Raw genomic sequence first — 11380 nt, 5'->3', positions numbered from 1 at the left:
GATACTTCGCGAGAGTCCACTTATTTTTGTAACGCGACAAGTAATAAGTATATATTGCACTAACATACAGTCAAGGAATTAAATTTATGTATCATTTCGTATCTTATCACAGTAATAGTAATATGAGACCCCTAGCAGCTTTCACATTTCGTACTAAATAGTACGAAAATCAAATTCCTTGTCTGTACGTACATGCAGCACTGAAAAGTCTGAAAACACCACTTTTCTTATAGTCGGGATAAAAATCGTTTCAACATTCCAACGCGAGGAAAATACTAACTGTAAAATATTTCAAAACTCAAATTCATATAAATGTTATTAAATAATTATCATTCATAATCATCACATAACAACTGAAATTTCGCATCGTATTTCTTTACCTGCCTTGTGGATACATTTTCTCATCAGTCTATACTATAATAGAGCCTTTACGAGATGGTGTGGAGAATAATACAATAGCTACGAATATTTGAAAGTCACCCATGCTAAAACAACAAAATACAGACAAAAATTATAAGAAGTTTGACAGTAATATTTATTACCTGTGAGCTCTTTGATGGATATCAGTTGGCAGTGACAGCGCGATTACTGTTAGTTAGTCGCCAATCGCTTTGCAGTAAATTCATTACAATTACTGTGATCTCCGTGGTGTATGTCAGTTAGTGGTGACACTGGTGACAGTGCAATTACCGTTAGCCATCAGTCGCTTGGCAGTAAAGTTTAAAAGTAATTATCATTACTGTGAGCTCCGTGGCATCAGTTGGCAATGACAGTACTGTTACCGTAACGGTCACTCGCCTAGCTATTGGATTCTGTTTTTTTTTTAATATCACCTCAGTGGCAAACAAGCATACGGCCCGCCTGATGGTAAGCAGTCACCGTAGCCACCTGCAACTCCAGAGGTGATACATGCGCGTTGCGCATTAAAAACCTGTACACTCCTTTTTTGAAGAACCCCATACTGTGTATACCTACCATTGGGAAAACCTCGGCTGCGAGCTCATTCCACAGCCGGAGCGTCCGTGGGAGGAAATTCCTCTTAAACCGCACAGTGCGCGACCATTTAGGCTCTAGGGTATGAGGGTGAACACCGTAGAAATATAGAGATAGAAAGTGGCCGTTGGCTTCATGTCAAACAATTCTTCAGAGCAACATGTTGTGTATGTTAGTGCAACATGTTACTGTGAGCTATGCGGTGGATACCAGTTAGCAGTGACAGTGTAATTAGTAATTACCGTTAGTTAGCCGCCAGTTGCTTAGCAGTTAGTATTGGAGTCTGATTAATAGAGTATGTTACTCTGAACTCTGTGGTGGATATCAGTTAGCAGCAGTTGCTCAGCAGTTCAACATGTTCGTGGCCGGTTTGAAGGCAGGATCTAGTGAGGAAGAGGAGGAAGATGTTATGGATATTTTGCAGGTCTGAGATACACGCAAGCACATTATATTTGTTTAACATTTGGATTTAGAGTGTCGTAACTGCCATTGCATATTTGAGTAGTAAAACCTGTTTTAAGTTTAACTTTTAAAATCACAACGAACATAAAAAAGAAGGAAGCTTCTACTTGTATTATCAAGATGTTAAAGTCCAAGTTCAGATATTTTTTAACATCATCGCTTAGCTGTATCTGATGGCAGCTGTACTCATACTGCTAATATCCATATTTTTGATGTTGTATATCTGTTACTTAAACTTCTATTCTAAGCCAAAACTCATGTATTGACATTATATTATTAGTGATTCATATTTCTTTGATCCACGAAGATCAATCAATTTGTTTTTAGCTGATCAAGGTATCCGTGCCAAATTTTATTCACGGAGTACTTATGTGATCACTTAATTTTTGTCGAAAGCCGTTTGACGTAGATACCTAAAATTTTGAGCAGTTATAGCAGTTACTACCACTAATACTGTAAATAAGTCAAAAAACGCTTATTTTATTATTTTCATAGAAAAGGAGAGAAGAATGCGAGCGCAAAGCAAGGAGGGGGGAGATGGACCCCAGGCTGGAGTTCACCTTCCAACTCCTCATCGACGGCACGGGGCTGCCGCGGCACGCCATCATGGACCACGTGTTCGAGGGGAACATGGTGAGCTGGTGGTCTACAGGGATAGGAGGGCAAGGCGAGATGAAGTCCAGAAGTTAATCTTCCAACTGCTCAGCATCATGGAACACTAGTCTGGAGGCAACATGGTAAGCTGATGGTCAGCAGAGATGGGAGAGTAAGGCGAGGAGATGAAGACCAGGAGTTCATCTTGCAACTGCTCATCGACTACATGGAATTCTAGTTGGGAGGCATTTGTAATGACATAGAGTGGTATAAATGTCATCGTCAGTGTCAATTTTATAAGAAAATATGACGTTTGTAATGAGTTCATGACAAAAATATCCCTCGCTACTTTCGAGAAACACCGGGAAGGGAGTCGAATTTCGCACTATTCCTTAATCTTATGTAGTCCTAGTAAATCGCGTGAATGTTGGTGACGGTTTGTGTCCAATATTCGACACTGTGTCTATAGATCGTGTCATTCACGACGACGCGTGCTTGACTAGTATTATCATGACATTAAAGGTTAGATTTCACAAATCTGCGCGTCATCGTGGATACGTGGACGGACTAAACGAACTTTAACCCTTGCGTTTTTGGCAGCCTAGTACATGCAGTGCTAGTGCCGAGAAATAATAACAGAGAATAAACTGCTGAAATTGTTGTTATTGAACAATCCAAATTATTCCAATTACTCATGTACGCCTGATCCACGATGACGAGCAGATTTGGAAAATCTAACTTGTAATAACATGACATTTCGAGTCAAGGCACGCGTCTTCATAAATTACACGATCATAGGTAAAAAATGAGTTTCTTATGGCGTTATTCATAATCGCGCTAAGTATATGTTAACTATTAATAGTTAGCTCAGATGAATCTGTCTAAGCATTATAAGGATTCTGACCGAAGTTTTAGGATCGACCTGCATCGATTTCAATCAACAATCAATCAGAACCACCGCATAGAAACTCGCTTTCTCGTGAAAAACCGCATCGAAACCGGTCCATGCGTTGGAGAGCTACGATGCCACAGGCAAGAACACGTACAGACAGACAGACATTGGCATCAAACACATAACTCTTTTTGCATCGGGGTTAAAAATGTTACTCGCATTTTTTTGCATTTTTTTTTAACGTCTTAACGTTAAACCAAGGCCTGAGAAGAAAAGAGGATATTCCTAATTAAAAATAAACCTTGGTGTTTCAGCTGGACGACATCAACCAGCTGTTCCTCCCACACATGCGCAACAAGCTGCTCTGGTACTACCAGGACGTAGAAGAAGTGGTAGAACGCGCGCCGGTCGAAGGTAACTTTTATACTCCTTTTGTTGTCAATTTCCGCATTACTGAGGGCTGACCCCTTGTTAATCTTTCTCTTTCAATTATTTTTCGATATCGAGAGAGATTTGTCAATTTAGTTTGTCTGTCTCCAATCGCAATAATTCGACGGCTTTATCCACTTACCCAGCACCTTGCGAGATGATCATACTCGTACTCAACAACTTATACTACAAGACCAACACCGTGATCACGAAACAATGGCTGTGCCATGGCCAATATAGACATCTGACTGGCTAATATTTATGGAATAAGCATTTTGTTTTGTATTAGATACATAATCAGACGGTAATGCCTTATTTCCCAACTACCACTATTTACACCACTATTTACGTCCTACTGAAAGAGAACTCATGATTACAGGCACAAAGCCCCGTCAACAGGGACAGGGTAAACAGCCGCCGCCGCAAGTCACAATGAAAAGGAAATTGTTCCTCTCCGACGGATGGGACGTCAAGTTCACAGGCGTCTGCATATACATGTTTAGGATAAACGTGAGCAAGCAACTGCCTGAGGAGGGCTTCCATAAGGACTTGTAAGTAGAAACTTATAAAGCTTAAAAACGATCGAAGGCGGTGTTGCGCGTATATTTGCTTAAGCGGCAGAAACGTTCCAAAAAGTGAATAGGTACATTTCACAGAAAATCTCACAAAATAAAACGGTTTCCATTTTATAAAGTTCTCCGTAGGACATTTTTAAAAGTGATCTTAATCTGCCCTTTTGTTTTGTGGTTTGAAAGTAATTATTTGACAGAATCCTCTATATACACACTTCAAAAGCTGCAAGAATTGCAAAGCCTGTAGAATGTATTCCATTTTCTTATTATAAACCGTCTTCTTCAGATTCTGCGGCATACTGAACGCCGAGAAGGTGGGCCTAGTGACAGCGATCGAGCGTATAGTGGAGCACGTGTACATGAGCGCGCTCGCGCACCCTAGCGCAGACGGCGACGAGGACGAGACCAGGTTCCCCATCGTCAAGAACCAGTTGCTGCCGGGGCTGAGGTCGTTCTGTTCCGCTCTTAAAGGTACTAAACACTCCTGACTCAGTGGACCGAATGTCTTGGCAATAAGTTTGTAAATTGCCAGTCAACAGTGGAACACGTGTATACATGGCCGCGCTCACGCACTCCAGCGCGGACGGCGACGTGGACGAGACCAGGTTCCCCATCGTCAAGAGCCAGCGGCTGCCGGGGCTGAGTTTGTTCTGGTCTGCTCTCAAAGGTATAAGCCTAGCCAAGAAGACAATCGTACATCGACAATAACAAAACCACAAGAAATGACAGATACTATAAAAAGTCATGCGACTATTTTCATACATTATTGAAGTTTCGACTGGCGTTTTCGACCATCTTGCCTCGGGGCTCATTTTAGAATCTGCCATCAGTTTCCGATACAGCTTCGCCTGTGCAGTTGAACTGTACAGGCAAAACTGCGCAGGCATACCCTAGTGTGTATGGCCAGCTTAAGGGAGCCTAAAGTCCGCTCGGAAATCGAATGTTAAGAGTAGGTGCAGGCACTTACATTTTATAGATTGTGTCATTTACGAAGATCATGCCTTCATTCTTCACTCGTATTGTCATTTTATTAAAGGTTTGATTTGAAAAAAATCTGCGCGTCATCGTGGATGACATGAACTATACGTGTTTACTTTAGCGACTGCCACAAAAACTGAACTGGTAACAGAGCTTCTGCTTTGTGGTTTTTTGCTCCACTCAAGGTAAAACGTTTCATACTGCGGTGTCTGGTTTGCATACTTGGTCATTTTGCTTACAATTATAACATTTTACGACAGAACCCCTAGTGTATTTTCTCACTCAAAATCCCATACAAAATGAGACTTAACGCAAACGCGTACATCACGTCTCGCTATCGAATAAATTTACACTAGGGGTACAGATTTTGCGATGCTTCACCATATATCTATGCAGCCCTAGTACTATCTCTTGATGCTCCGCCTCCACGCCAGGCAAAAATTACAGAAAAGGATTATTTAATTTGATTAATTTAACAGCCGTTCAAATTATTTTTACATAATTTTCAATCGTGGCTGAATGCCGAATAGGTTCGATGCCTCACCTGGCAAGAAATTACAAAATGGCGGACGAATGTTTGATATGTCACCGTATTTAAGAATTATTTTGCTTAAAATATGGTTTTTTCTTCGCAAGTGTGATGAAAAACATGTGTGTGGCTCCGAGGGTAAGAATATTGCAAACTCGGGTCTTCAATTCCCTCCAGCCTACGGCTTCCGGGAATCACAACCCACGTATCCAAAATTTCACTTACCCCCCTCGTTGCACAATGTACCATTAATTACTTCGGAATCTTGCTCTTTTTAAAGACACCCATAATTTTATCAATAGCGTATACAGTATCTAAATTAACTAAAACCATTTACCCAAACCCCTTCAATCATACTGAGCAACATTTATTATTAACACGAAATAAAATTTGGCTCTGTCGTACATTTTGGCTGGTCTCAAGTTGAAGTTTGAAACAATTGTACAACTACCCACTATTCCACTATTTGTAAGCTGTATTCACACACACATGCAGAAGCCACTTCACTTACGCTTAAGTTTCTTTCATATTCTTTGAAATAATTTAAACTTTTCATTTTCCTGAACTCCTAGTAAAGAAATATAAAAATAGCCGGCATTTTATTCAATTCTCCCACAAACGATCAAATAGAACCGATATTGAATGTGAATTCATGAACCACTTTTACTGCACGCGGTGGGAATTATATATTTGCCTTACCACGACGGCCTTAGAAGTGTCAAACTGACATATTCGTTAACGTCTGCGTAACTTAGTTTCTATACATCTCGCTCGCACTAATATGAGACTATCAGCGAGATGCACTAACACCAAAAACCCAAAACCTTACTGACTTATCATAAACCATAACTTCTCCTGTCTTCACATTTGACACATCGTTTTTACCAGCTTTTATTTCAACCTGCAACCTGTCCCGTTGTCTGTCTGTGTGTGGGTCTATAATCAAATGTTACATGTTAAATTTGTCCCATTTCCCGGGGTTTTCGATGAAGCCGAACATATTAAAATTGAGGAGTTCCCTCAATTCCTCGTGGATTCCATCATCAAATCAGAATCAAAAATATTATAAAACCACCATCACCATGCATGTAACTTCATCAAATTGATGGTTTTTGAGAGAAAATGCTCGAGTTGCTTAAGAAAACACCCGAATCACCACACACGTGCCTTTAAAAAATGAGGGCTTCCCTCAATTCCTCACGGATCCCATCATCAGATCAGAACAAAATTAATATGGGACCTCCTTTCAAACAAAAAAGTATTACTCAAATAAGCCCACGGGTGTCCGAGTAATCGGTGAACATACATAAATAGACCAGCGGTTTAACAAAATGGGTTATTTCGACTTACATATACGTATCAAAATATGTTATATATACACTCGATAGTTCAACACTCAATAATGCAACATTCGAAAATTTGACTCTCGATAATTTAACAATCGATAGTCCAACATTCGGTAGTTCGACATACGATAATTCGACACCCGATAGTTCGACTCTCGATAGCTCGGCACCCCATAATTCGGCACTCGATAATTTCACACTCGTTAGTTCGACACACGATAGTTCGACACTCGATAGTTCGACTCTCGTTAGTTTCACGCTCGACAGTTTGACCCCCGCTAATTCGACACTCCTTAATTCGATAGTCGATAATCGGAGACTTGATAGTTTGACACACGATTGTTCGGCACTGTCGAATTATCGAGTGTCATATTATCGAATGTCGCATTATCGAGTGCCAAACTGTCGAGTTTTGAACTGTCGAGCGTCGAAATATCGAATGTCGAACTATCGTGTGTCGAACTATCGAGTGTCGAATTATCAAGTGTCGAATTATCTAGCGTTGAATTATCGATTCGCTCGTCGTCGCACCAGACCTTTCTTGTCTCTGCCAAGATGTATAACGCAAACGCAAGCTATTCACAGAAATTTCTAACTGTCCATAATATGGTTGCATATATTGTTTTACTGTACCAAACTTATTTTTATCGACTTTAATTAATTCTATATTAGACCTTATAGGACTAAATACGCATATTAATTGTACAGCAACTACCCCAATTTTCTAACTGTATGGCTTTGTATATTGACTTAAGAAGTTAGAAATAATGATGTGGATTTTTAAAACTTTAATTCAATATCGACAAAATAATACGTATAAATTAATTTCAGTTTGATAATATGCACGTTAAAAATATATAAAAATTTAACAGCATATAGCGTCATACATATTATGATTATAAACGATGAAGCTTAAACTCTTCAATTTAATTCAATATTCAAATTTCGTAAATAAAAGTATATAAGTACCTAATTTATATCGAACGCTCGTTATGACTTTTTGTCATATGCTTATTACAAATATGCTTAAAAATATGTCCCATAGCATAGCGTATAAGGCAGTGTCTTACCTAAGCGAATAACTCGCGAACGAGAAGCGGCGCGGCGCGGCGCGGCCTCGGGCGATCTCCGAATGCCGTTGGGCAACACTCAAAAAGCAGTATTGCACTAAGAAAGGCAGCAATGTACATCGAACCAAAATATTTAATTATCATAACCTCAAATTGTACAAATATTTACGACCAATGAGCGTGATTGTATATTGTAGGCACCTTGACGTTGCTTAAGTTCATGCACAAGCGTATTTAATATATTGGTATAGGTTTTTAATGGTGACAGCAGAAATTTCTCTTGAAATAGTAACGATTCAGAATGTAAACAAACATGATGGCTGTCATTCACTTTTTTTTATTTTATTTATTACGAGCATTGGCAACTAGGCCATCAGCTCAAGCATGAAATACAAAAGTAACATAAGTACCTACTTTACTTATAACTAATTCACATAAAAATGAGACACGAATCTAATAGTTACATGAGATATTTACAAACTACCTATAGTATGAGTAACAAATTGATAGATTGCAGGATATAATTGTGGATATTTCATAAGGCCCTGTACTGATGTCATTCACTATTCACATACCACAGATAAACCACAGATGACATGCGATTTTGGAATTATTCGAAAGCAGTGTTGCTAACCCGCGATTTTTCAAATTTGCCGCCTTTTGCTACTGTCAAGATTTGCTTGACCAGGTATATTAGTGACTCTGCCTATGAATCCATTGGTTAGGATTCGAAAAGGTAAGGCAAGGGCATTTATTTGTGTGATGAGTTTGTGTATATATTTTAGTACATGTAAATTATACATGTCATTGTCTGAGTACCCACAACTGAGCTTACTGTAAGTAAATAAAAAAAACCATATTATGCAACAGTTAAACACAAATCAACCTAGTTCCACAATAAGCTCAAAAAGACTTGTGTGGTGTGAACTACAACGATAGAGGTTTAGTCAAAAGTGTCCTTATACTCCTCGTAATATTTATTATTTATAAATTTGCTTTTTATTTATGCAACTTCCAGTGTGCGAGGACGTATGTGGGCAAGTGAATCTGTTTGAAGACGGCCAGTCACACATGGCGACCGTGACAGACCACGCACAGCTCAAAGAAATGACCAAAAACCCGAGCACCATCACAGTGCTGGAGGAGCGGGTCAACGAGTGGATCAAGAAGGTTATGGAGGTCGGTTCATGGCTTTTACTAACCTACTTAGCTTTGTGACTAAAATACAATCGCGCGCAGTAGTGCTATCTCTGTCACTCTTAACGCTCAGGAACGCGTCGAGCATGGCGCTTTTGTCTTTCCGCTGAGATTGGCTTGGTAAGACCTTGATTCGAAATAAGAATTTCTCGGTAGTTTATAACTTTAAGGCTTAGATGTTAGACAGATTGCGCATCGAAGTTCAAAAGTTTGCAGAGGTAGTTGCCACAGAACTATATCGAGATAGAAGAAAATAATTGATCGATTTGTAAGGGGACCGAGCGTGTAACTTTTTGCGAAGACACTTTGACGTCACGAGTGACAGTTAGTCATGGAAAACATAAGCCGCGTGAAAACGATTTAAAAGCATCGATTAGAACGCGGCAATCCGATTCTATGCATCGCCGTCGATATTGATAAGAACCGACAGAGGATAGAAGATTTAAGAGATAGTAGTGCAATAGTACATTACGATACAAGCGCGAAAAATAGGAAATTCGAAACAAGTGGCGATAAATTAAAACACGACCGAAGGGAGTGTTTTAAATCGACACGAGTTGCGAATTTCCTATTCGCACATGTATCGTACAACGTTTTACAGTACATATGGCCCTTTAAATGTTCGACACAGTAACGTAATATGCTAATTTTCGCACTAGTGCTATAAAGTAGCACCATATGTACTGTAAAAGTAAATTATTGGTCTGAAAGTAAGAGCTAATCATTTATTATGAAAAATGCAATAATGATAACTTAGTTACCAGATACTTAAAACATTTTATTATTTGAAAAATGCTGTTTCAAATGTTCATTTGATTTGATAACATACTATTACATAAAGATAGATAGAAAAAAAAAAACAACTTAACTCCATAACTTAGTAAATTTTTGCTATAGATGTAACCATAACCTGCCTGTTAATCCTATGTGTCCAAGGCCGTCCCACTTTGTCGCTTGCCATAAGGACGCTTTGACAGGTTATTCGTATAAATATACAAGAAACTCTCGTCGTTACGGAAAGCGACAAAATGGGACTTTTTCCCAGCCGTGGACATATATGTGACATTATCTATGAAAAGGGACCTTATTCTCGATGGCGCTTACGCCGCACTGCGTTGTTTATAATATGGGAGCATCGTTGATAATGGCGTAAGCGTCACCTACAATAAGGTCCCTTTTCATAGATTATGTCACATATTTTCATCACACTTGCTCTTAAAAGTTTACTTGTAGGCGACGCGGTCCCTAAATTCTAAATTTCTACCTTGGGCTCTAATGTACGTCCGAAATTAAGCGGAAGATTAATTTATTTCCTTTAGTTTCCTTACAACCGTGATGAAAAATTACGGATTCGTACCTATTAAGTTTGTTCAATTCCCACTCGTTCGTAAATCTTGTTGACCGCCCTTAATTATATAATTATTAATACGATGTATCTACTATTATATATTTCAATAATCTTATGACATTTCTTTATAACATAATTGAATATTGTTGATAATACATACCATTATTACCTATAATAATTTCACAGATTATTGAAAAATAAAAACTACATTAAAATATAGGTACCTTAAACAAAACTACATAAATCTAAAAAGGAAAAAGATTAAAAACTAAAACTACAACTAAAGTTATAAATAAAAAATCGGCTCCAGCTCGGTGCCTTGTGGCAAGGTGCCTAGAAGGCTGGCGGCATTGCCGCGCTGGACAGCAATGCCGTTGTGCGAGGCAAGAGCCAGCCCTCTTGTCACCCGTTGCCTCCACGAGGCGCTTCGAAAGCTCTTTAAAAATGTTGTGAGCGCCAGGTCCCCACGGCCCAAGGGTTTCCACCCCAAAAGGCTCAAACATATAGCCAGAGTCAATGGCTGTATATTTGCGCCGCTTGAGGTGTTCAGCCGCGTTGGCGGCAGCACCAGCTCTCTTTGACGTTCCTGGAAGATGGGACGGCGCAAGGGTATCCACGCATGTGGCATCCCAAACCAAAGGCCGTCCAATCTTCCAGGGAACGAGGGTCATGCCGTCCGGCCTTTTCCCATCATTTCTAGCTAAACCAGAAGGTTCCCGAACCGCCGGCGCCCCAGCCGTGACGAGAGCTCGGCGGAGAATGTCGTTCAGGCTCGCGTGACGTTAAGAACGCCCAACGCTTCTGGAACAGGATAGGCCGTGGATACCACAACGCGTTACATTCGCACCACACTGGCATCGATGAGGAGCCACACAAGGCACCCCCAAGCGCAAACACAAAGAAATTCTAAAAGAATTGATAGACAGTAGTGTGCCTAGGTTCTTTGATGGCAATGCCTGCAACCATGAAC

At 39.8% G+C, this 11380-nt stretch overlaps 1 protein-coding gene across 1 annotated transcript in view; it reads left to right on the top strand.

The window, feature by feature from the left end:
- Positions 1 to 673: 673 nt before the first annotated feature.
- Positions 674 to 11380, top strand: part of LOC133520725 (dynein axonemal heavy chain 5) — an 82509-nt gene continuing 71802 nt past the window's right edge. Inside the window, exons 1-6 of the mRNA XM_061855379.1 lie at positions 674 to 1417; positions 1951 to 2088; positions 3256 to 3355; positions 3750 to 3921; positions 4229 to 4413; positions 8884 to 9044. Coding sequence (XP_061711363.1) covers positions 1349 to 1417; positions 1951 to 2088; positions 3256 to 3355; positions 3750 to 3921; positions 4229 to 4413; positions 8884 to 9044 — 825 coding nt within the window. The 5' untranslated portion in view covers positions 674 to 1348. The remainder of the gene's footprint in view (positions 1418 to 1950; positions 2089 to 3255; positions 3356 to 3749; positions 3922 to 4228; positions 4414 to 8883; positions 9045 to 11380) is intronic.

Source organism: Cydia pomonella, chromosome 1, assembly GCF_033807575.1.
Source record: "Cydia pomonella isolate Wapato2018A chromosome 1, ilCydPomo1, whole genome shotgun sequence".
Taxonomy (NCBI): Eukaryota; Metazoa; Arthropoda; class Insecta; order Lepidoptera; family Tortricidae; genus Cydia; species Cydia pomonella.
Note: the sequence above shows the minus strand (reverse complement) of the source record. Positions and strands in the feature narration are given on the sequence as shown.